The sequence below is a fragment of the Castanea sativa genome, chromosome 10 (genome assembly GCF_040712315.1).
Source record: "Castanea sativa cultivar Marrone di Chiusa Pesio chromosome 10, ASM4071231v1".
In the NCBI taxonomy this organism is placed as follows: domain Eukaryota; kingdom Viridiplantae; phylum Streptophyta; class Magnoliopsida; order Fagales; family Fagaceae; genus Castanea; species Castanea sativa.
The window spans coordinates 33,340,824-33,367,188 of NC_134022.1; the positions used below are offsets into that span (position 1 = coordinate 33,340,824).

Below are 26,365 nucleotides of genomic sequence, written 5' to 3' on the forward strand. Positions count from 1 at the left end.
GGTCCACAGCACGCAGACACAGTCCTAAAGCAATTAGAACTGTAATTTTCCGCAAGCCCAGATCCATGTTTACCAGTAAGCAAAAGCCCAAAACCTCGAAATTTTAAGAGAGTCCCATCCCCCAAGGAGAGGTAGCAAGCATAGCACCAAAAATTTAACATATCCGAAGATCCTTTAGATAAAAATTTGAGCCTGTCCAAGCCAAGAAATTTGCCCTTTAAAGGGCTCAAAGCCCAATTCAAATTTTCATGGATCTTCAAGCCACTTGACGGCAACCATTGTGGAACAAGTCATCGTGGACCCCTCATTCTCGAAGGTCTAAGTAGTTTTGAAATTGAAAAAAATTCAAAGTACCCTTTGTTTGAAGGAATGACCAAAATATCAATTTCACAAAAGGAAAAAAAGTCTTAAGCCCATCTTAACACGCCATCGCACAACTCAACACGACCGTCGTACCTACCTAGCCCACTGTCCCCTTGAGCCACTTTTGTTTTACTTAAAACAAAAGGGGAAAGGGAAAAAGAATCAGAGATGATGAAGATGAAGGTGAAGATAAATATGAAGGCGGAGACGGTGACTTTGATTTTGGTAAATCTAGCGGGGATCATGGAGAGGGCAGATGAGTCATTACTACCGGGTGTGTATAGAGAGGTTGGTGCGGCTTTGCACACTGACCCGACGGGTTTGGGTTCTCTCACTCTCTTCAGGTCCATTGTTCAGTCCGCCTGTTACCCAATCGCCGCCTACCTCTCCGTCCGCCACAACCGCGCCCACGTCATCGCCTCCGGTGCCTTCCTCTGGGCCGCCGCCACTTTTCTCGTCGCTTTCTCCTCCACTTTCACCCAGGTAAGCAAATTCAAAAAAAAAAAAAAACATATATACCCTCTTGCTTAAATAAGGATTTTTTTTTTCTTCCATTTCTCAATTATGTTAGTAAATATGGTAAAAATTTAAATTTGATTGTTATTGGAGGTTGGTTGTTATGAAATTATGGGATGGATCGTTCTCGTTAGGGTAATTAAGTAATTGCAATTGATTAGGTAGTTGGTACGATGAATGGTATGTAAAATAGTTTGGGTAAATATTAGGAAAGTGTTTTGAGGATATTCCTTTCTCGTACTTATATTCTATGTTAGTCTAGTCGTTTACAACAACACTGTAGCTTTTTGATAGATTGGGAAACTGCTATTGTTGTGGATTAGGAGAAACCGAACAAGCTAGGGAAAACCCAAAAAGAAATTGAAATGTTGTACTGATTCGGTTACCTATAAAGGAAACACTACACGGGCCCGTTAGTAATTTGTCATGGCTCAATTTTCATCACTCCTCATTTAAAATACCCAAAATTTCCAAACCACCTGTATGGCACCTTAACTCAGACCCAGTTTTCAACTTCAACAGTTGCACTGGGTTTCACCCAAAAAAAAAAAATCAGTCTTTTGTCAAACATTGCAGCTGGATATATGGGGTTAATTACGAAAATACCATCATAACTCTGTTTTCATAACTTGAAAATACCTCAAATGTGTTTTCAGTTTCCATAACTCATCACTCAAAAATCAGAGAATTGAGTGATGGAAACAAGAGTTGAAAACCAAACCAAACAAAAAAATTTGTGTGGGTTCCATGTGTTTTGATAACTCAGTTATAAGTTTTGGATCATATCACTCAAAACTCCTCTAAACCAAACTGGCCCTTTACATGTTTCAAATATGGAAACTATTTCTATGAATGTAGTTTTTGTGTTCTCGGGTCTAAAATAGTGGAAACTGTTCAATTATTTTCGTTAATGGAAGCCTTGGATGTAAGAAGCAAAGAGAAGCTTAGGGAATATCTCATGCATATAGGATAGGTTTACAGAAATGTGGAGCCCCTCTTCTTCCTTCACTCATGACCCTAAACAGTTTTTTTTTTTTTTTTGGGTTGATAAATAAGAGGGGAGGAGGGTTTTGAACCTGGTCATCTCTGTTGGAAACACTAGGAGGTGCTAGGGAAAACCAAAAATCAAGTTAAAAAATTGCACTTATTTAGTTACTTACAAAGGGAAATACGTGTTTCAATTTCGGAAGCTAGTTCTATGAATGCGGCAGTTTTTGTGTTCTTGGGTTTGAAATAATGGAAACTATAAAATTAAATATTTTTGTTAAGCCTTGGATATAATAAGCAAAGAGAAACTTAGGGAATAATTCATGCACATAGGTTTACAGCAATGTGGAGTCCCTTTTCATCCTTCATTCATGAACCTAAACAGTTTTTCTTTTGATAGATTCAATAGTTATAAAGGGAGAGGAGGGATTTGAATATGAACATTTTCATTGGAAACACCAAGAGGTTCCAATTGAGCTAGACAGCTCTTGGCTTGACCCTAAACAGGTTAGAAGCATGTGTATGTGATATTAGGGAAAGCAAAATAGTTTATTGAGATAGGAAATGTGAGCAAGAGGTTGGCAAAGGAAAATTGAGTTGAATTGGAGTTTCAACTTTGAACAACAGCTGGAGTGGCAGACTGATTAATTTCCTAGCATTTTTTAATATCCAAGAGCTTCTGTACAAAATTTCTAATTCTTTATAATTTGAATTTTAAAGTTTGACCTACTTGTGACATGCTAGAAGATGCTTTCTCTTCCATCTATCCTCTGATGGCATCCTTGTCAAATCAAACAAGAACAAAACCAGTAATGAAATCATGAATGAGCATAAGATTCACAATTTTTTGTAGGCATTGTGCTTTATGTGATAGTATCTAGATTCTGTTATGAAATGGAGCTTCATCAAGTTCAAGACACTCAAATTTAAACTTTAAAAACAGTGTATGTGTAAACTGTTTATCCATAATAAATTTGTGGTCAAAATACAATTTTGGTCCCTAAGTTATGTGTCCAATTTCAATTTTGTTCCTAAGCTATTGATTGTTTCAACAGTCATTCAAGTTTAAAAAATGCTTAAATATCACCCTTACCTGCCTCACCATCATTATGCAAACCTCAATTATTGATGTGATGTTGGGCCATTTATTGGTCTCGTAAAATCAGATTGCATGGAGACGTGACACAAACATTAGACGCCACAATATTTTCTATTTAATATTTTTAAATGTGAAATTTACTTGTCTCCATCCATATATTCTGATTTTGTGATATGATAATGCAGCAAAATATACAATGTAAGTATTGTAGTGACATGTATACCAAAAAAATAAAAAACGAAAAGGAAAAGACTGTCACATTAGTTATTTGCATAGTGATGGTAAGCCAGGGAAAGGGTATAATCGAGGCACTTTTAATAACTAAATTGAAACAATTGGTAATTCACGGATATGAAGACCACAATCATATTTGGACCCAAATTTTCTATTTTTAACTCTACAAATTTATACGGTTTTACAGCTATACAAGTGAAGTGCTATCATCCTTGGCATACCAGCTGATTGTGTTCTCTTTGAAGTCATTTATCTTCTGTCAAACAGGTGGCTGTATCTAGAGCTTTGAATGGGATTGGCCTTGCGCTAGTTGCACCTGCAATTCAGTCCCTTGTAGCTGACTCAACTGATGACAACAACCGTGGTACAGCTTTTGGGTGGCTTCAACTAACAGGCAACCTTGGTTCAATTATTGGTGGACTCCTCTCAGTATTGATAGCTCCATTAACATTCATGGGAATTCCTGGTTGGAGAATTTCCTTTCATCTTGTTGCAATCATCAGTGTTATGGTTGGTGTTTTGATCCAAATTTTTGCCAATGATCCTCGCTTTTCAGATTCTAATGCAAAAGATAGAGATCTAGTTAAGAGTAAATCCTTCTGGTTAGAAGTGAAGGATCTGGTTCAGGAAGCAAAGTCAGTTATTAAGATTCCATCTTTCCAGATTATTGTGGCACAGGGTGTCACTGGTTCATTCCCATGGTCAGCTCTGTCATTCTCAGCTATGTGGTTAGAGCTTTCTGGCTTCTCACATGAGAAAACTGCATTCCTCATAGCCCTGTTTGTGATGGGTAGTTCCTTTGGGGGCCTATTTGGTGGTAAGATGGGAGATATTCTTTCTACTCGTCTCCCAAATTCTGGAAGGATAATTCTAGCACAGACAAGCTCAGCATCAGCTATCCCTCTAGCAGCAATACTTTTGCTGGCTTTACCCAATGATCCATCTTCTGGAGCAGTCCATGGTTTGGTCTTGTTCATTGTGGGCTTCTGCATATCCTGGAATGCTCCAGCTACAAACAAGTAAAGTCTTTCACACTAAAATCTTTTTTCCTTTTCACCTGCTAAAATCATTTCACAAATTTAAGATTTATATACACAAATAATCCGATAATGTCACTAAGTAATTGGGTTTCTCATAAATTAAAACATTATGTTCAATGACAGGAGCAATTACACACAAATTGATCATGTAAAACCAAGCCATGATCAATATGACCAGAATAATCATAGAAGTTGTGACAATTAGGTTATTTATTTAATTCATAATAGTAAAGAAGAACAATAAAGACTTGTTTCAGATGAAATTATTTCATTATTGTGTGATACCAAAGTCCGAATCAATCATTTATCACAGAATGCAAAAACTAACAAGAAAAATAAAATATTTGGAGAGAGTGACAGAGAGATAAATGCTGGCACAAAGAAGCCAAAATTCTAGCTTTTGGCGAAGGGGCAAGACATAATAATGGGATTGAGGGTAAGGTCATGAATTCAATATCCACTAAGTGCATTTGTAACTTATCAGTGATAAAATTAAGTTTAATTGTCTGCATCACTCATAAGTTGCTGATTTTTATTATATGGTATATACAGTCCAATTTTTGCAGAGATAGTTCCTGAGAAATCCCGAACAAGTGTCTATGCAATGGACCGATCTTTTGAGTCCATACTGTCATCATTTGCTCCCCCTATAGTTGGGATATTGGCTCAGTATGTTTATGGTTATAAGCCAGTTCCTACTGGGTCAAGTGAATCTGAAGAGATTGCCACAGATAGAGGGAATGCTACATCATTGGCCAAGGCACTCTACACGGCAATAGGAGTTCCAATGGCTTTGTGTTGTCTAATTTACTCATTTCTCTATTACACCTACCCAAGAGACAAAGAACGGGCCAAGATGGAAGCTCTGATAGAATCAGAGATGCAACAAATAGAGTTGGATAATGCACCTACAGGTGAAGAATTTTCTCAAGTCCAGTTCACTGAGTCAGGAGAACGTTTTGGTCAGGAATTGGATTATGAACTGGGGAATGGCTTTGATCTTGAAGATGATGAGAAGATATTGCTCTACCACCAGCTGACATTCTCCAATATGGGTAAATAGTAATACCAAGAAGCATAAGCTGCCCTATTCTCCAAAGCTTGCATTCCATTGAAGAAGGTTGCCCGTAGGTAAAAATTCAAAGCTTTTAATTGGTATTAATCAGAAGGAAAATTTTCAAACATTGTGGTGAGAGATGCATGTTCAATGCACACAAATGAGTACCATAATATACAGAAGTCACATACCCATCTTGTCCTGATATTCTTTGGCCTTGAACATGCACCTGAAAGATATGTAGTTGACAGGAACAACTGAAGGGTTTAGGATTATCGAATTGGTCTTCAGTTTCACTTGCCAGCTTTCGTGGAACCCCATTCAGGGGTAATACAAATAATCTTACATACTCAGAAATTATTGTTGGGTATGTTAAAACTCCCAATTTTGACCAGTATAGCGAGTATAGTGTGTAGCAGAACATGTTTTTTTGATTTGACAAGGAGTTCCCATCGATTTCTTATCTGACGTTCATTTTGTGTATAACGGCCTCTCATTTTTTGGATCCAATGTCAATGAAGCCTATGATTTTTTTATACATATATATTTTTTGAATCACTGTTATCTAGGATTCCACATCTCGTAGACAGCATTATCTGATGAATAATTGCAACATGCCTATAAATGAATCAACTGCATATTGACCTTTTTCCAGCCTTACGGGACTTTCAGAGATAGCCCGTCTCCCAGCTATGGTTTTGCTAGATGATCTTTATATGTGGAATTTAATGAAAAATTTCCACATCATAGACAAAATGGATTGAAATGTATACGTGTATCGGTGTATGTTTTTCAAAGATGGATTGATTAGCACAGTCATAAGTTCTGCCAGAAATTATTCTAATTTTATCATCCATTCTCTTGAAGCTTGCCTCCGCCACAGTACTAAATAACTTCATAGTTTGAACTTTGAACCCTCTGCCAATTGTATGTGTGTGTGAGAGAGAGTAGTTGCCAGAAGAATCAAGGTAGGGTTTTAGGTACTATAATAATAGAATTAGATTGCGCATCGACTTGAAGTCGATCATAACATTTGATGATTAATTTTTACACTGCAAGTTGCAACATACATGTCCTCATATTTCTTAACAGGTAACAAAAGGTCAAAAATGACCCCGAGATAGTCCCATAACTAACATGTATAAAATTTTTGTTGAACTGTAGCAAATTGATCAAATTTTTGTTGAACAGTAGCAAAATTGATCTTGATTTGATTTTGATAAAAAAAAAATAACAGAAGTTATAAGCTTTCACCTTTATTTGCATTGCACAATCATCTTATGACAAATTTCATTTACGGAACTAGAAAACATATTATGGGCAAAATAGGTAAATATTTTTAATTTTAAAATTATGTAGTAGAATACTCATCTTCCAAATTATTTAGTAAAATGCCCAAATTTTGGAATTCAATTTTAACAAAATTGAGTTCGGTGTAAAACTCACTATCCTCAAAATTGAGTTCTATGTGTATTTTTAAGTAGAACTCGACATTAACAATATCTATTATATGCATAGAACTCAACTTTGTTAATATCGAGTTCCACCTTTAACACAATTAAAATCAAGTTCCAAAAACAAGGACATTTTGCTTAATAGTTTGGCATGAGAGGTATCTTGCTACAGTTTTAAAATTAAGGATATTTACCCATTTTGCCCCCATGTTCTTGATGGAAATATGCATGTACGCAACGGAAAAAATAACAAATCTACTTCATTCATAAAAGTTAACATGCACTATGTAAGTTTTAGAATTTGAGAACTAGAAAGTATACCTTGGAGCGGTGAATTTCAAAACCGAAGATCAGAAGCACTTGAGAACACTTTCATTGTTCACTCAAATTCCACTGACGCCCAAGATGTGTGGTCTCTCAATCAGTTTCAAAGAGAGAATGTAAAAAAGTATCTAACCCTTCTTACACCACTTCACAATAGTGTTCTTACAAAATTTTTTACAGAAAAATCTGTATGTTTCTCCCTTTGTGTCTAACCGATTGTCTAATTGGGCTGGCCTTTTGGGCCTTTTCAATTGGACTTTTCTGTCAACTCTTGACAAGTCCAAAGTTACCATTAACTATATTTAATATCACTATATAAATATAGTTACACTTTATGCCCCATTTATAAATTATATCCCACGACTTTATTGTACATGCAACCCCTTCATTAAAATATTCGAAGTAATACAAAATCATGAATATAAACTGCCACTTTGTAAATTACTACATCTTATTCTTAAGTACCCAGTTTAATCCTTTAAAATTATTCATTATATATTTATGAAATCCAATTCCATAAATATATATACTTTAGTGACTCCTTACTAAAATGGTTAGGCCTAACTCTCTGAATAATAAACCCATTAAACTTATCTCAAGGAAATATATTGTATCTCCGTTAAGAGACTATGAATTCCATCTTGAAAATATATGTTCCATCAACACTAAATGTGGTTGCCCAACATACTGAGGTTTTGACCATTACTCTAGATCTCACTCCTGATATATCAAAGTAACCTACACCTCATGATCAAGTCCATTGTTCTCTCAAGATTAAGAGTTCATATAAATACAAGTCGTGAGTTTATTATTTAATTGACAGCCGTTAGGAGAATAATAAAACTCATAGTGGTCCAGTTCAATATGTTTTAACTCTTAAAACATATCAACATACCAACTAGAAATCTCTATTTTCATGATCAAGACAAATCATCTTAGTTGATATGTTATAATCTTCGCAGATGAAATGCCCAATCTCATCACCGATTACGAACTAGATTTTGAATTTACAAGGAACTTGTAATTTATATCTTCTGTGACTAAATCACATACAATGCATCTCATGGACTACTTGATAATGTCTCAATATTCATGTTACCATTATTTTAGATAATAATAAAATAACTTTATTAAACACAATATTAAGTCATACATAATGTCATATGTAATATCATACATAGCATCATACAATAGGATTTAAGGACACTAATTCTAACAGTTCTCCATATATTTAAATAGACCTATGATACATGAAAGTTAGGGAAAAATGGGAATTTACCCATAATTCAAAAAATATGTAGCAAAATGTCCATATTTTTTAAATTCGATTTAAACAAAATCGAATTATAGGTAGAATCCAACATTAACAATATTGAGTTCTATAAATATTTTGCCACTTAAATTTCTTTGAAAATTTAAGTGGAACTCGACATTGCTAATGTCAAGTTCTACTTAAAAATATTCATAAAACTTGATTATGAATATATCGAGTTTTATATAGAACTGGATTTTGCGAATATCGAGTTTCAAAGTATGGATATTTTGCTAAATAGTTTCAAAATATAAACATTTTGCTACATAATTTTCAAATTAGGCGTAAATATCCATTTTTCCCATGAGATTCGAACCCAGATGTTTGGCAACAACATCTTATATAAATGTAGTTTTATTAACCCAAAAAAAAAATTAGAGAAGACAGGGTGGACAGCAGCAGGTTGCAAAATCCTTAGATGGGTTTTGAAGCAGAGATCATCACGAAAAGCCCATTTCTTATACTTGTAAAGCCAACTAATCCACAGGCAGTGCAGAGATCTTGTAGTTCACGTTCAGATAGGAAGAAATGGCTGCCTGACATTGCCTCTATAATCTATACTAACAAAAGTAAATTACTATCAGCCATATATCAAAGAGAACAAATATAATGATGACTGGAGGAAAACTCTTTAAGACAACTTTTTACAGGGCTATTTTGATAATGATATTTTCGAAAGAAGGCTGGGAAAAGTCATTCTAGTTGCTTCTGAGGGCACAGATAATGACATTCTTAATTTCTTACTTTGAAAAACCTTACAGAGCAGCAATATAGAAACCATGGGGATATTCACTCTTATTTGGAAACAACTTAGAGAGCAATAATGTAAGAAACCATGATATTTGCCATTATACATAATACATCTTATATCCAGCAAAAATATAAGAAACCATGATGGCAGAAGATAAACAGGAATCAAGTCCATTTGATCTAAACTATAATTGTTATGCCAAACTATCTATTCCAAAGGAATATTTTGACTTAAATCTCAGAAAGCCATCCCAGATTCAAAGTTGAAACAATATACCTGGCGTTGTCCCCTCAAAAATGGGATAAAAGCAAAAGGCCCGTCAAATATGACGGTGGTAGCAACAAACACTCCGCCAGGTCGCAGAACTCGACTAATTTCAGCTACCTACAAAACCATAGCTACCCAATTATGTGGAAATATTGAATGTTGGGATCTTAGGCATTATAGTAATATTGGATGAAGTGAGGGGACTACAACACCAGAAGGTGTGTAGTCTCCTCAAAAAATGGGAGAACAGAAAAAGGCCCATCAACTATGTAGGTGGTAGCACAAACACTCCACCAGGTCGCAGAACTTGACTAATTTTAGCTACCTACAAAACCATAGCTATAAATGGTAACATTTCTTGGAGGGCATGCCTGTATGCACCTTCTGGTGTTGTATGTGGAAATACCGAACGTTAGGATCTTAGGCATTATAGTAAATACGGGACGGAGTAAGGGGACTACAACACCAGAAGGCGCATACAGACATGCCCTCCAAGACTTGTAACCATTGTTTCAATGAAATTAGATAGGATTCCTGGAAGCTAAAAGAACTGCATGTAGATATTTTTAAATTTAGACTAACCAAAAAAATCTAATAGAGCATTTTCGACCCTTCACAAAATATATTTTAAATGAGATTTCCCTTGACTAGCATAATGCATTTGGCACTTATTAGGGTCGGCCAATGAAACAACTTACAAATTCAACCGCTCTTTTTTTAAAAAAATTTTGTAAGTATATTTTGACCGTAAGGGGAGGGTGAAGGTGAGATACAAAGTTCAACAGCTCTCATGTTTCTTTCAATAATAATAACAAAGTAACACACAAAAAAGATGTACAAGGAAATGTAGTCCAGAAAATTCTAGGAGCAAATTCCATACATAAATAGAAATGAACATAAAATCAAAAAATTTCCACACAAATCTAAAAAGCATATATATATATATGAACCTTCCTTTTGGACAGCTGGGGTCCATTTAATTTAAGGGAATCATTTTCCAATAAACAGCAGTGTGCGATATCAGTGAATGAAATTTTTTTGGGGGACCCCTGTGCAAGAGGAAGAATTATCTTCAAATCCATATGTAGAAGAGATACTCACAGCTGTTGATGGTGAAGGCCAACACGGTAGAGCAGCACCAGCATGCACAGCATCAACAGAACTTGAAACAAAAGGAAGCCTAGAGATATCAGCTCTGACCAAGATTAAGTTCCTAACAGAAAACAAACTCACTCAGATTGAAAACTCAAATGATAATTATGAAAGTTCACTTGTCTTATGTAATGAATTTAAAAGTTAAACTCAGTACTCTTTTGGAAAAGTTTCCTCCTGCTTAATGAATTCATAACATTGCTGCAACATGTTCTCTGAGTAGTCCAGAGCAATAACAAGAGAAAATAATCCACTCTGGGCAAATAGTCTTGAAAATAACCCACTCCCACAACTAGCATCAACTATATTTCCATCTAAAGCTGGCTTCAAGAAATCCCTCATCAATTCAAACTGCAGCCAGATCACTACAGGGTTAGTAGGTCAGCAACCCAAAGTGGATACACTAAACAAAATCTACTAGTTTCTGTATCTATTTTACACCGAGTTTCTGATAGCAAGCTTTTCAAATGGATCCTTATGTATTTGACACAACAAAATTTAATAAATTTTTATTTCTCTAAACTAACCAGATATAAGGCATCTCTCTCTCTCTCTCTCTCTCTCTAGAGAGAAGTAATTTCTTTAAAAAATAAAAGATGCCCAATATAAGGCTTTCCAACAAAGGGAAATCACACCTTCAACTGTAAGCTATCTAATAACTCTAAGAAGATGATGCCAAAGACAACCATCCACTCAACAAACATTTTGGTCAATATCGCTTGATAACATGAATTGGATGCTTTACACCATCAAATCTACTATTACACTCTTGTAACTTCATCCACAAAATGCATGATGGGACAGCATTCCAGGTTTTAATGGTGCTATTCTAGAAATTGATTTTCACTTTAGCTACAAAACGTATAGGATGGATTGAATAAATTTCCACAGAATATCCAAGAAACCTTCATGTACTAAAAATCTGTTGACCATGCTTTCACCTGAATCGCTCAAAGCTACAATTTATTTTAAAAATTGTATAAGCTTTACAAGCAATCCATAAAATAAACTATAATTTAAATTTAGTACAAAAGTACTTTTAAATCTTTCTGCAAGATATGAAATAAAGAAATAGATAAATTTCAAATCACCTCTTTCTCTGGGCCTGGAAAACCACCCCAGATAGAAAAACTTTGACGCCAGCCCCTCTCATAGAGAAAAGATATCAATGGAAACCTGATCTAGCAAACAACCAATACTCATGATAAGATATGCAAATCAAGTCAATAACCATTATATGTTTCATATTAAACAACTGCACTGATGCAGTATAAGACAATTAAATGGATTATGCACAAAAGCACCTAAAGTTGCATCAGCTGCTATATTTAGTCCATGTTCATGCACTACCTATGACATAGAAGAAGCCAATAATACCAAGGTTGACCATGATGGACTTGTATACACAACGAAGTTCATGCACTATCAAACTCCAGAGGAGACATAAATTAAACTCAGGACCTTCTACTCTGATACAACGTTAAATTACCAATTCTCCCAAAAACTTAAGCTATTAGGAGTTGGTAAATTTAATCATTTAACTAAATAATTCTAACAAAAACAATACTATTGAGATTAACCCCAAAATGGAACCTAATAGAACTTATAAACACTTCATAAAACACTTCTAACGCGAAGAGACAGCAAGAATTTTCATCTAAATAATCTTCCACCCGTCTGTTTCCTTCCATCTCCAATAAACACCTACTCTAAAAAGTGTATCAAGACACTGAAGCCATTGTAGGTAACAGAATTGAAATGAATAAACAATGTGGCCACCTGAAAAACTCGGTGGAAATTGGCATCTGCACACCATAGTCCTTGGTCCCACTAGCCACTGTCATGTCATAATGCGTTTGGTTGCCATTGAATGACTTCTTACAAGTGTTACATAGCAAAGTAGACCCAGCTGCAGACTCACTGCTTAAAATTCACAATGCAATCAGAAAAACCAAACTTGTGAAAGCATAATGAATTGAAAATCAATTACATTGCATGAAATTTCCAAGCACCATTCCATTAAATTAAATGAAATTACTTACACAGATAAAACATGATTGCCAATCAACATTAACGATTTGAAGCATATAGGACAAGCTAAAATGCTCTTGCTGCTGCTAACCTCATTTTCAACCACAATAGGTTCCTAAACATTTATTGAAAAAATTAAAATTAAAAACAAAAAATTTTCAAGAACTTAATAGTCATATTTGTATTTTTTTTTTTTATTCGTACAATTATAATTGCAATTTAAAGCAGTCAACAAATTATTGACTCTGTTTGGTTCCAAAGAATCCAATAATCTCCAGTTAGTATCATTCAACCATACAGCCAAACAAGGCCTTCAGTTTACCTCTACCATCCATTTCCTAATTTTCTTCCACTTTCTCAGCAGACAAACAGAAACATTAAGAATTGAAGAATTTGACAAGGAGGAGAGGAATTTGGTTACCGTTGGGGGCTTGGTGTCGATAAAGGCGGTTGAAGAAGCTCGAACTTTTACCGCGAAAATACGTTTGTTGAAGAGTCGTGGACGCGCACAGGGTTTGAAGAAACAACGCCTCGAGTTACTGAGTTGACTCGGAAGCAACACAGACGAGAGGTTGCTGATCACTGACGCCATAACTGTTCTCTCTCTCTCTCTGTCTCTCTGTCTCTGTTAGTTAGTTAGTGCTTTGAAATTTCAGTTTGTTTGGAAAAGAAGAATAAAAATTCAAAAGCATAGAGAGAATTAGAGGAGCAGTGCCAGTAATTAGTGAACGTGTTCCAAAATTTACCTGAATTTTCCTTTTCTCTTCAGAGATTTCCTTCTTTATAAAACATTTGCAGCAAAGAGAAACTTAGGGAATAACTCATGCACATAGGTTTACACTCTACAGCAACTTAGGGGATAATTCATGACCCTAAACAGTTTTTTTTTTTTTTTTTTTTTTTTGGAATAAATTCAACAGTTAAAAGAGGAGAACGTAGCATTTCAACCTTAACGTTTTCGTTGAAAACAAATGCTAGTTAAGCTAAAAGGCTCTTGACTTAACCCTAAACAGAAGTTGTGTATGTGATATTAGGGAAAGCAAAATAGTTTATTAAGATAGGAAATGTAAGCAAGAGGTTGGCAATGGAGAAGTGAGTTGAGTTGGAGTTTCAACTTTGAACAACAGCTAGAGTGGCAGATTGATAACTTTCCTAGAGCATTTTATAATATCCCAGAGCTTCTGTACAAAATTCCTAAATCTTTATAATTTGAATTTTAAAGTTTGACCTTCTTATGACATGCTAGAAGATGCTTTCTCTTCCATCTATCCTCTGATGGCTCCTTGTCAAATCAAACAAGAACAAAACCAGTAATGAAACCATGAATGAGGGGATTTTTTCCCTTCAAAATAACACCTTTTCTCAAACAATTTTGTTAGATAGTAAGGTTTCCAAACTATTTAGAAAATTAACCTCTCAAGACTAATATACTCGAATTTACTTGAGCAAATCGATTCTCTAATACTCGATTTTGGATTAAAATCTTAGGTCTTGCAAAAACTACATTCCCATTCTTCTTTTTTTATTCTCCAAACCAAATGTATACCCAAACCTAAAAGCTTGGCCATGGAAGTTCAGAAAGCAGAGGTTGAGATCGGACCACTGCCGATGGTGGCGATGATTGTTGGAGCCTTCGCCACCACTGCTTGAGGCCTTCGTCGCAGTCCGAACTGAGGGATTGGGTTAGGGAGATATGGGTTCGCAGGGTTGCAGATCTAGGTTTGTTGTTGTTTCGTTGTTTTTGGGTTGGTTGTTGGTTCGTTGTTTTTCTTGCAAGTTCGTTGTTTTTCTTGCATCACCTTTTTTCTAGGTTGGTGTCTTTCATGTTTGTTTCTTGCTTCTTGCTTCGCTCTAGTGTTGTGTTTGCTTTGTTCTGGTTTGCTTCAAGAAAATTGAGTCTCTTAGGCTCAATTTCAAAGAGCAAAATCGAGTTTCTTAGACTCAAAACATTAGTTTCCTAAATAGTTTAAAAACGTTGCTAATTAACCAAATTGTTTGGGAATTGGTGTTAATTTGCAATTTTTTTCATGAATGAGCATAAGATTCTCAATTTTATGTAGGCGTTAAAAAATTGTGTACGTGTAAAATGTTTTATTCATAATAAATTTGTGGTCAAAATACAATTTTGTCTCTAATTTATGTGTCCAATTTCAATTTTGTTCCTAAACTATTAATTGTTTCAACAGTCATTCAAGTGGATGGAATGAGCTTGCCCCTAGTGGATATTTCCGTCAGACAGTCCGACAAAAGGGGAGTCTCTAGTTTTCGGGAGGAGAGCACTATCACCGCAATCTCTGGATCAAAGCTTGAAAGAATTGGAACTGGAGGAAGAGGACGAGGTAAGGAAAATTTGGACGTCCAAGATGGGGGTAGCGAGGTGTTGGGGAAACGCAATTTCCATGAGTCTGATTCAAGCCAAAGTAACTGTGGGGGGGTCAAGTCTGCTGATTTCATCAAGGGAGATTTAGATGGGAGTACTAGAACACATGGCGCTCCTTGCACAAGGAGTGGATTTCACCAGGAAGACTCTGAGGGAGTTGGGATGGAGATTGCTGAGCATGATGGAAGCTCAGAGTTTGTATGAAGGTGCGCTGACTACTCCCATTTCTGTTCCTGTGAATATTATTCTATGGAATTGTAAGGGGGCTCTGAACCCCCGTTTTCATGTCGCTTTAAAGAATCTGATTGATACCCACACTCCCTCAATTGTGATTATTACGGAAACACGCGTTGATGGAGAGAGGGCAAAGGATATTACGGATAGGCTCCCGTTTGATAGAGTGTTACATGCTGACACTATTGGATACTCAGGTGGTATTTGGGTGCTTTGGAAGTCTGATGCTATTGAAATTACGTAATTAGCAAAAACTGAGCAAGAAATCCACATGGTGGTTAAGGTACGTGCTCTTAACTCTTCTTGGTTACAATCTTCAATCTATGCTAGTCCTAGATTAGAGGAAAGGAAATTGTTGTAGAATAATTTAGCTGCTATTGCCCCATGCACGAATTACACTGGCTTATGTTAGGAGATTTTAATGAATTTTTATCTAGTGGGGACAAGCTGGGAGGGAACCCTCTAATTCCTAGAAGAGTCCAAATGTTCAAGGAGTGTCTGGATACTTGTGGTATGGTGGATTTGGGTTTTCATTGGCCTCGGTTCACTTAGGTCAATAAAAGGGAGGTGGGTCACTTAATTCAAGAGAGGTTAGATAAAGGGTTTGCAAATTCTGATTGGAGAGGTCTGTATCCAAAAGCGGCAATTCACCACTTGGCTCGCACTCATTCGGACCATTGCCTAGTGCTGCTTAAGATGGATGATCATGGTCTATCTAATTTATGCAGGCCATTTCGTTTTCAACCCATGTGGATGTCTCACCCCCTTCTCCTAGAAGTTGTTAATGACTCTTGGGCTAAAGATGGACCCCTTAAACTAAATATTGAGAAGTTCACAGCTAATATCAAGGTTTGGAATAGAGAGGTTTTTAGAGATATTTTTCAGAGGAAAAAAAGAATTGAGGCTAGACTTAGAGGAATTCAAACAAAAATTACTGATGGGCCGAATGTTTATCTCTTAAACTTGGAAGTTCAACTTAGGAAGGAGTATTTCGAAGTCCTCCAATTTGAGGAGGAATTCTGGTCTGTTAAATCAAGGTATAACTGGCTTATACAAGGAGATAGAAACACGAGCTTTTTTCATGCCTCGACCGTGATTCGAAGAAGAAGGAACAGAATTCTTTGCCTTAAGGATAGTCTAGGGAACTAGGTGCAGGGCGAGAGGGAAATTGCTGATCTGATTAGAAGCGGATTTATAAATCTGTTCTCTACTAGTGTTTCCAGTGTCCCTAGAATGAGGTGGAGTTTGACCATTTGGTCCAGCTTCCTAGGGATTGAAGATGCAGACAGTTTGGGTGCTAATCTGACCAGGTTAGAAGTGAAGGAGGGGTTGTGGAGTCTTAAGCCACTTAAAGCTCCAGGGCCTGATGGAATCCATGCGGGTTTCTTTCAAGCTTACTGGCAACAAGTTGGTACTTCGGTGTTAAATGAAGTGCTGAAGGTGTTTCAAAGTTCCACTATGCCCTCCCACCTAAACGATACCCTTATCACTCTCATCCCAAAGTTTCCAGGGGCTGATTGTTTGGCTTCTTTTAGACCAATTAGCCTATGTAACACAGTGTATAAAGTGATCACCAAAATCATAGTCAAGAGGCTTCGCCCTTTTTTGCCTAAACTCATTTCTCCTCTCCAAACAGCTTTAGTGCCGGAGAGAATGGGGCTGGATAATATGATTATTGCTCAAGAACTCATTCATACAATGTCACTCAAAAAGGGGAAGACGGCATTTATGGCCATCAAAATAGATTTAGAGAAAGCTTATGATAGACTTGAGTGGCATTTTATTAGGGATGTACTAGAGCTATATAGGCTGCCCCCCTCTCTAATCAATCTCATTATGAGTTGTGTGTCTAGCTTATCGATCTCAATTCTGCTCAATGGTGATAAGCTTAAGCCTTTTCAACCTTCAAGAGGTATTAGACAAGGAGACCCCCTCTCCCCTTACTTGTTCATTATGTGCATGGAAGTTCTTGGTTTCCTTATTTCGCCAAGATGTGAGGAAAATTTGTGGAATCCGGTCCGATCCTCAAGGGGTTGGCAAGCTTTTTCCCACCTTTTCTTTGTAGATGACCTTGTCCTTTTTGCAAGAGCTAATCGGATGAATTGTATCAGTGTGAGAGAGATCCTAGTTTCTTTTTGTGATTTATCGGGTCAAAAAGTCAGTCTAAATAAGTCAAAAGTGTATTTCTTCCCAAACACTTGTCCTGATACTAAAGAGGAGTTGTGTGAGGTGCTTGGCATTCACTCAACCCCAAATCTTGGTAAGTACTTGGGCTTCCCAATCAAGCATCCAGGCTCAACCTCTCAAGATTTTAACTTTATGGTGGAAAGGGTGCAAAACAAACTCCAAGGATAGAAAGCAAACTTACTATCGATGGTAGGAAGGGTAGTGATTGCCCAATCAGTGCTCTCGGCTATCCCTGCCTATGTGATGCAGGGGTGCATGCTACCCTCCCGAATTTCGAATAATCTTGACAAGGTTAACATAAATTTTGTGTGGGGATCGACGGAAGATAAAAAGAAAATGCATATGGTTTGTTGGAAAAAAGTTACTAAACCAAAGTGTCGAGGTGGCTTGGGTATTCAAGAAGCTAGAGGAAGAAACTTAACTCTAGTTGCTAAGTTATGTTGGCGGATGGAGAATTCCAAAAATGGTGGTTGGGCTGACGTTCTAAGGAAAAAAATGCATGGTTGGTTCAGCTAGAAAATCCAAGGCTCATACTAGAGCTTGGAATGCAATGAAGGTTGGAAGTAACATTTGTGAGAAGGGCTCAAAATGGACAATGAGCTGTAATAGCCCGCTAAGATTCTGGAATGATAAGTGGTTGAGCATTGGCACATTGAGGTCCCTCATTGAAGGTCCGCTAAGCCAAGGCGAAAGTGAGGTGTGCATTAAGGATGTGATAATGAACAGTGGCTGGGATTTAGCAAATCTCTCTTTTGACTTCCCTATATCTATTTTGCGGGCAGTGAGAGCCACCCCACTGCGTAGATTTGCTTTTAGGGAGGATTATAGGAGCTCGAGTTCCAGCTTAAGTGGGGATTTTGACCCAAGAAATGCGTACTTATTGGCAATTGATGAGAACCTAAAGGAACCAAATTTTCATGGCAAATGGCTTTGGAAGTTACCAATTTTGCCTAAGATTAAAATGTTTTTGTGGAAGTGCTTGCATTTGAGTTTACCTGTGAAATCCATTTTGGCTCATCGAGGTATTGGCAGATTGGGTGGCTGTGATAGCTGTACAGATTCGGAGGAGAGCATTATCCATGTTCTAAGGGACTGCCCGATAACTATGACCTTCTGGGAGTGCTCAAGCTGCCCTGAAATTCTCAAGTCTTCCTTCACTGATGACCCTGAGTCTTGGATAAAAAAGAATGTCTTAGGATCCACGAAGGCGGCTAGCAAGGATTATGAATGGCGAAATTTTTTCTTGCTTGGTGTGTGGAATCTATGGCTCCAACGAAATAGAAGGGCTTTCAAACAGCAACCCGCCAACCCAGATTTGGTGAGGATGGTGGAAGTGCAAACGCGTGAACTTGTGTATTGTGTTCTGGAGCCTAACGTGGGGAAGGATAGGCAAGTGTTGCAGGTACAATGGCTGAAACCTGTGGAGGGGTGGCAAAAATTGAATACTGATGGTTCTTTTGCTAGCACTAGTGGGCTGTCAGGGTGTGGTGGCTTGCTCAGGGACAGTGTGGGGTAGTGGGTTGTGGGTTTTGCAAAATCCATTAGTGTTAGCTCAAGTATCGCTGCGGAGTTGTGGGCTTTAAGGGAAGGGCTGGGGCTGTGTTTACAAAGGGGAGCTACTGCTATGGAAATAGAACTTGATGCCTCTGTAGCAATTTCTTTAGTTGCTAGTAATGTCAATGCTAATGGAGACTTGTCTGGTCTTGTTGATGATTGCAGGGAATTGCTGCTGCGTCTGCCTCAAGTTAAATTACCACATCGCTTCAGCAAAGCAAATTTTTGTGCCGATGTTTTAGCAAATCTGGGATCGGCTTCCTCTGATGTGTCCTTAGTTTTTGATTCCCCCCCCCCCCTGCTTTAGTTAAGCTTTTGTATGATGATTTTATGGGCTGTTATCGCCCCAGACGCTGTTCTGTTTTGGCTGCTGGCCATGTTCTTTAGTTATTAATGTATCCATGTTTACCCAAAAAAAAAAGTATACCAGAAAAATAAAAAAGGAAAAGGAAAAAGACTGTCACATCTGCTTGATGGTTACAACTATGTGTTGAGGGCTACTCTGCGGCATTGAAAAAATATCTCACTGACATGTGCGTCCCATTTCAGCGAGACATGGGTCTCATGAGCTTGTCTCATACAAGGTTTTTCCTTCAGCATTTGGCTTAAGTTGGCTCGGTGGTATATAACGTGGGCGTGAGTAGCAGTATACCCTGTTGTGCGCTGATGGTACCTTACCCAACTTGTACTTTGGTGTGAGGTGATAATTACACGAGCCACTTTTTTTTGGTTCCTAAAAAAAAAAAGAAAAAAAAAAGTTATTTGCATAGTTATGGTAAGGCAGGGGAAGGGTAAAATTGAAGCACTTTAAATAACTAAATTGAAACAATTGATAATTCACGGATATGAAGACTACAACCATATTTTGACCCAAATATTTCTATTTTTACTATACAAATATATACGGTTTTAGAGCTATACAAGTGAAGTGCTATCATCCTTGGCATACCAGCTGATTGTGTTCTCTTTGAAGTCATTTATCTTCTGTCAAACAGGTGGCCATATCTAGAGCTTTGAATGGGATTGGCCTTGCACTAGTTTCACCTGCAACCCAGTCCCTTGCAGCTGACTTAACTGATGACAACAACCGTGGTTCAGCTTTTGGGTGGCTTCAACTAACAGGCAACCTTGGTTCAATTATTGGTGGACTCCTCTCAGTATTGATAGCTCCAATAACATTCATGGGAATTCCTGGTTGGAGAATTCCTATCATCTTGTTGCAATCATCAGTGTTATGGTTGGTGTTTTGATCCAACTTTTTGCCAATGATCCTCGTTTTTCATATTCTAATGCAAAAGACAGAGATACAGTTGCGAATAAAACTTTCTGGTTAGAAGTGAAGGATCTGGTTCAGGAAGCAAAGTCAGTTATTAAGATTCCATCTTTCCAGATTATTGTGGCACAGGGTGTCACTGGTTCATTCCCATGGTCAGCTCTGTCATTCTCAGCTATGTGGTTAGAGCTTTCTGGCTACTCACATGAGAAAACTGCATTCCTCATAGCCCTGTTTGTGATGGGTAGTTCCTTTGGGGGCCTATTTGGTGGTAAGATGGGAGATATACTTTCTACTCGTCTCCCAAATTCTGGAAGGATAATTCTAGCACAGACAAGCTCAGCATCAGCTATCCCTCTAGCAGCAATACTTTTGCTGGCTTGACCCAATGATCCATCTTCTGGAGCAGTCCATGGTTTGGTCTTATTCATTGTGGGCTTCTGCATATCCTGGAATGCTCCAGCTACAAACAAGTTAAGTCTTCCACACTTAAATCCTTTTTCATTTCACCTGCTAAAATCATTTCACAAATTTAAGATTTATATACACAAATAATCTGATAATGTCACTAGGGTTTCTCGTGTAAAACCAAGCCATGATCAATATGACCAGAATAATCATAGAAGTTGTGACAATTAGGTTATTTATTTAATTAAATAATAGCAAAGAAGAACAATAAAGACTTGTTTCAGATGAAATTATTTCATTATTGTGCGATACCAAAGTCCGAATCAATCATTTATTACAGAATGCAAAAACTAACAAGAAAAATAAAATATTTGGAGAGAGAATGACAGAGAGATAAATGCTGGCACAAAGAAGCCAAAATTCAAGCTTTTGGCAAAGGGGCAAGACATAAAAGATTATTCATGACTAGTAAGTTAACATTTTTGTCAATGAGCTATAGCTCAATTTTTTTACCGTTTTCCAGCCTTATGGGATTTTCAGAGATAGCCTGTCTCCCAGCTATGGTTTTACTAGATGATCTTAATTTGTGGAATTTAATGAAAAATTTCTACATCATAGTCATAAAATGGATTGAATTGTATACGTGTATCAGTGTACTTTCTTCAAAGATGGATTGATTAGCAGAGTCTTAAGGTCTGCTAGAGATTATTCTAATCTCTTCATCCATTATCATGAAGCTTGCCTCCACCACAGTATTAAATAACTTGATAGTTTGACCTTTGAACCCTCTACCAATTGTGTGTGCGCGCGCGCATGTGAGAGAGAGAGAGATAGAGACGTTGCCAGAAGAATTGAAGTGGGGTTTTAGGTATGATAATAAGAGAATTAGATTGCGCATCAACTTGAAGTCGATCATTACATTAGATGATGCATTTTTACACTGCAAGTTGCAACATACATGTCATTATATTTCTTAACAGATAATAAAAGGTCAAAAATGACCAGTCTAATAACTAACATGTATAAAAATTTTGTTGAACAGTAGCAAATTGATCTTGATTTGATTTTAATAAAAAAAAATAACAGAAGTTATAAGCTTTCACCTTTATTTGTGTTGCACAATCATCTTATGACAAATTTCATTTACAGAACTGGACACCACGATCTCTCTATATTTAAATGGACCTATGATATATGAGATTCGAACCCAGATGTTTGGCAACATATTATATAAATGTAGTTCTATTAACCAAAAAAAATTAGAGAAAGACGGCAGGAGAGCAGCAGGTTGCCAAATCCTTAAATGGGTTTTGAAGCAGAGATCATCACAAAAGGCCCATTTCTTATACTTGTAAAGCCAACTAATCCACAGGCTGTGCAGAGATCTTGTAGTTCACGTTCAGATAGGAAGATATGGCTGCCTGATATTGCCGCTATATTCTATATAAAGGAAGTAAATAACTACCATCAGCAACATATAAAAGAAAACAAGTATAGATGACTGAAGGGAAGCTCTTTAGACAATTTTTTGCAGCCCTATTTTGATAATGATATTCTCGAAAGAAGGTTGGGGAAAGTCATTCTAGCCACTTCTAAGCGCACAGGTAATTGCATTCTTAATTTCTTATTTTGGAAAAAATTTAGACAGCAGCAATAAAAGAAACCATGATATTTGCCATTATATACATCTTATATCCAGAGCAAATATAAGAAACCATGATGCCAGAAGATAAACAAGAATCAAGTCCCTTTGATCTAAACTATAATTGTTATTCCAAACTATCCATTCCAAAGGAATATTTTGAATTAAATCTCGGACTGCCATGCCAGATTCAAAGTTGAAACAATATACCTGGCGTTGTCTCCTCAAAAATGGGACAAAAGCAAAAGGCCCGTCGAGTATGTAGGTGGTAGCAACAAACACTCCACCAGGTCGAAGAACTCGACTAATTTCAGCTACCTACAAAACCATAGCTACCCAATTATGTGGAATTATCAAATGTTGGGATCTTAGGCATTATAGTAAAACAGGATGAAGTATGGGGACTACAACACCAGAAGGTGCATACAGACATGCCCTCCAAGATTTGTAACCATTGCTCCAATGAAATTATATAGGACTCCTAGAGGCTAAAAGATCCACATGTGGATGAGTTTTTACATTAGACTAACCAAAAAACCTAACAGAGAATTTTTTACCCTTCACAAAATATATTTTAAATAAGATTTCCCTTGACTAGCACAATGCATTTGGCACTTATTAATGTTGGCCATTGAAACAACTCACAAGTTCAATGCTCTCTTTTTTCTTCTTTTTTTGATAAGTATGTTTTGACCCTAAGGGGAGGGTGAAGGTGTGATACAAAGTTCAACAGCCCTCATATTTCTTTCAATATTAATAACAAAGTAACACACGAAATATGTACAAGGAAATGCAGTCCAGATAATTCTAGGAGCGAATTACATACAAAAATAGAAATGAACATAAAATTAAAAAAATTTCCACCCAAAGCTAAAAAGCGTATATATAAACCTTCCTTTTGGACAGCTGGGGTCCATTTGATTTAATGGAATTATTTTCCAATAAAGAGCAGTGTGTGATATCAGTTAATGAAATTTTTTTTGGGGGAATCCTCTGCAAGAGGAAAAATTAACTTCAAATCCATATATTGAAGAGATACTCACAGCTGTTGATGGTGAAGGCCAACAGTGTAGAGCAGCACCAGCATGCACAGCATCAACAGAACTTGAAACAAAAGGAAGCCTAGAGATATCAGCTCTGACCAAGGTTAAGTTCCTAACAAAAAACAAACTCACTCAGATTGAAAACTCAAATGATAATTATGAAAGTTCACTTGTCTTCTTTTTTTAATGAATTTATATTTAAAAGTTAAACTATATACTCTTTTGGAAAAGTTTCCTCCTGCTTAATGAATTCATAACATTGCCGCAACATGTTCTCTGAGTAGTCCAGAGCGATGACAAGAGAAAACAATCCACTCTGGGCAAATAGTCTTGAAAATAACCCACTCCCACAACTAGCATCAACTATATTTCCATCTAAAGCTGGCTTCAAGAAATCCCTCATCAATTCAAACTGCAGCCAGATCACTACATGGTTAGTAGCTCAGCAACCCAAAAGAGATACACTAAAAAATATCTACTAATTTCTGTATCTATTTTACACCACTTCAATATTATATGAGAAATATTATGAAATAGATACAATTTCTGATAGCAAGCTTTTCAAATGGGTCCTTATGTATTTCGCAGCACTAAAATGAGTCAATTTGTATTTCCCCAAACTAACTAGATATAAGGCATCTGTGTGTGTGTGTGTGGTTAGAAGTAATTTCTCTACAAAATAAAAGATGCCCAATATAAGGCTTTCCATCAAAGGGAAATCACACCCTCAAATGTAAGCTATCTAATTACTCTAAGAAGATGTTTCCTAAGACAACCGTCCCCTCAACAAACATTTCAGTTAGTATTGCTTGATAACATGAATTGGATGCTTTAAACCGTCAATTCTACTATTACACCCTCGTAACTTTATCCACAAAATGCATGATGGGACAGCATTCCAGGTTTTAATGATGCACTCTAGAAACTGATTTCCACTTTAGATAAAAAACATATAGGATGGATTGAATTAATTTCCACAGAATATCCAAGAAACCTTCATATACTAAAAATCTGTTGACCATGCTTTCACCTGAATTGCTCAAAGCTGCAATTTCTTTTAAAATTTGTATAAGCTTTACATGCAATCCATAAAATAAACTATAATTGAAACTTAGTGTGGAAGTATTTTTAAATCTTCCTGCAAGAGATGAAATATAGAGATAGGAAAATTTTCAAATCACCTCTTTCTCTGGGCCTGGAAAACCACCCCAGATAGAAAAACTTTGACGCCAGCCCCTCTCATAGAGAAAAGATATCAATGGAAACCTGATCTAGCAAACAACCAATACACATGATAAGATATGCAAATCAAGTCAATACCATTATATGATTGCTTCATATTAAACAACAGCACCGATGCAGTATAAGACAATTACAAGGATTACGCACAAAAGCACCTAAAGTGGCATCAGCTACTATATTTAAATAATCTTCAACCCTTCTGTTTCTTTCCATCTCCAATAAACCACCTACTCTAAAAAGTGTAAGAAGACACTGAAGCCATTGTAGGTAACACAATTGAAATGAATAAACAATGTGGCCACCTGAAAATCTCCGTGGAAGGTGGCATCGGCGCGCCATAGTCCTTGGCCCCACTAGACACCGTCATGTCATAATGTGTCTGGTTGCCATAGAAAGACTTCTTACAAGTGTTACATTGTAAAGTAGACCCAGCTGCAGACTCTCTGCAATAATAAAATTCACAACGCAATCAGAAAAAATCAAACTTGTGAAAGCATAATGAATTGAAAATCAATTACTTACACAGATAAGACACGATTGCCAATCAACGTTAACGATTCGTAGCATATGGGACAAGCTAAAATGCTCTTGCTGCTGCTAACTTCATTTTCAACCACAATAGGTTCCTAAACATTTATAAAAATAAATAAAATTAGAAGTAAAAAAACAGAATATTTTCAAGAACTTAAGAATCATATTTGTATGATATTATTTTTTATTTGTATAATTGCAATTGTAATTGCAATTTAGAGCAGTCAACAAATTATTGACTCTGTTTGGTTCCAAAGAATCCAATGATATCCGGTTAGTATCATTCAACCATACAACCAAACAAGGCCTTCAATATTCCTCTACCATCCATTTTCTGAATTTCCTTCCACTTTCTCAGCAGACAAACAGAAACATTAGGGGGATTCAATTTGAAGAATTTGAGAAGGAGGAGAGGAATTTGGTTACCGTTGGGGGCTTGGCCTCTACAACGGCGGTTGAAGAAGCTCGAACTTTTACCGCGAAAATACGTTTATCGAAGAGTCGTGGTCGCGCACAGGATTTGAAGAAAAAGCGCCTCGAGTTACCGAATTGACTCGGGATCCACACAGACGAGAGGTTGCTGAACACTGCTGCCATAACCGCTCTCTCTCTCTCTCTCTCTGTTAGTTAGTTAGTGCTTTGAAATTTCAGTTTGTTTGGAAAAGAGATCAAAAATTCAAAAGCAAAGAGGGATAAGAGGAGCAGTGCCAGTGATTAGTGAACGTGTACCAATATTTGACTTTCCTTTTCTCTTTGGACGTTCTATACTTCTACCGTAAATTTTAGAGATTTTCTTCTTTATAAAACATTTGCTCTTTTGTTTTTTTTTGTTTTTTTTTTTTTTTTTTTTTTTTTGGAATTAAAAAGACGCTTTTGTTTCGTATGGGGAAGAATGGGCTTTCGAGAGTCAAGTCGACCTCCACCGGAGAGCAATGGCAAGAATTGACTGTATAGTGTAGGGACAAATTCGGCAATTAAACACAACCTGGCTAATCAGCCCAAAATGAATAAAACAAGTTAATTCTTCTAACTAAAATAAAATAAAATAAAAGAATAAGCAAAAATCTCTCTGGTAATTGAATTTTTTTGTCTTTTTTTATATTTATGTTATTTATAATTGTTTATCAAAAAAATGATAATTCCTTTAATTATAAGTTACAATAGATGTCTTGACAACACAGTAAGATGCCAATCAATAGAATAGAAATTAAAAGATTAGATCATGCAAATAATTAAATAGGTAAATTGCAAATTACATCTCTAAAATTTGGGGTATTTGAATTT

General features: G+C 36.6%; 3 protein-coding genes and 1 pseudogene across 8 annotated transcripts; 2 read left to right on the forward strand and 2 right to left on the reverse strand.

Moving 5' to 3' along the window:
* Positions 1 to 353: 353 nt before the first annotated feature.
* LOC142613653 (uncharacterized) lies at positions 354 to 5,830 on the forward strand. Of its 2 annotated transcripts, none has more exons than XM_075786093.1 (3): positions 354 to 846; positions 3,445 to 4,218; positions 4,792 to 5,830. In XM_075786093.1, the coding sequence occupies exons 1-3, from the start codon at positions 620 to 622 to the stop codon at positions 5,300 to 5,302; spliced, it is 1,512 nt and encodes a 503-aa protein (XP_075642208.1). In that variant the 5' UTR covers positions 354 to 619; the 3' UTR covers positions 5,303 to 5,830. The 2 variants fall into 2 exon arrangements, with proteins under 2 accessions (XP_075642208.1, XP_075642207.1); XM_075786092.1 differs by having other exon boundaries at positions 355 to 846; positions 3,467 to 4,218.
* Positions 5,831 to 8,593: 2,763 nt separating this feature from the next.
* Positions 8,594 to 13,721, reverse strand: LOC142611644 (putative methyltransferase At1g78140, chloroplastic). 4 transcript variants are annotated; one of them, XM_075783739.1, is made up of 9 exons: positions 13,334 to 13,721; positions 13,009 to 13,212; positions 12,599 to 12,702; positions 12,336 to 12,476; positions 11,648 to 11,732; positions 10,714 to 10,907; positions 10,506 to 10,617; positions 9,414 to 9,521; positions 8,594 to 8,941 (listed from the first exon to the last, which is right to left on the reverse strand). In XM_075783739.1, the coding sequence occupies exons 2-9, from the start codon at positions 13,177 to 13,179 to the stop codon at positions 8,801 to 8,803; spliced, it is 1,056 nt and encodes a 351-aa protein (XP_075639854.1). In that variant the 5' UTR covers positions 13,180 to 13,212; positions 13,334 to 13,721; the 3' UTR covers positions 8,594 to 8,800. The 4 variants fall into 4 exon arrangements, with proteins under 4 accessions (XP_075639854.1, XP_075639852.1, XP_075639853.1 ...); XM_075783737.1 differs by having other exon boundaries at positions 12,336 to 12,479; XM_075783738.1 differs by having other exon boundaries at positions 12,336 to 12,479; positions 13,009 to 13,206; positions 13,334 to 13,436.
* Positions 13,722 to 19,012: 5,291 nt separating this feature from the next.
* Positions 19,013 to 20,902, forward strand: LOC142612418 (uncharacterized; annotated as a pseudogene).
* A 750-nt stretch (positions 20,903 to 21,652) lies between these two features.
* Positions 21,653 to 25,856, reverse strand: LOC142612550 (putative methyltransferase At1g78140, chloroplastic). Of its 2 annotated transcripts, XM_075784633.1 has the most exons (8): positions 25,508 to 25,856; positions 25,073 to 25,176; positions 24,853 to 24,993; positions 24,490 to 24,574; positions 23,527 to 23,720; positions 23,309 to 23,420; positions 22,476 to 22,583; positions 21,653 to 22,063 (listed from the first exon to the last, which is right to left on the reverse strand). In XM_075784633.1, the coding sequence occupies exons 1-8, from the start codon at positions 25,676 to 25,678 to the stop codon at positions 21,923 to 21,925; spliced, it is 1,056 nt and encodes a 351-aa protein (XP_075640748.1). In that variant the 5' UTR covers positions 25,679 to 25,856; the 3' UTR covers positions 21,653 to 21,922. The 2 variants fall into 2 exon arrangements, with proteins under 2 accessions (XP_075640748.1, XP_075640749.1); XM_075784634.1 differs by lacking the exon at positions 22,476 to 22,583.
* Positions 25,857 to 26,365: the final 509 nt, after the last annotated feature.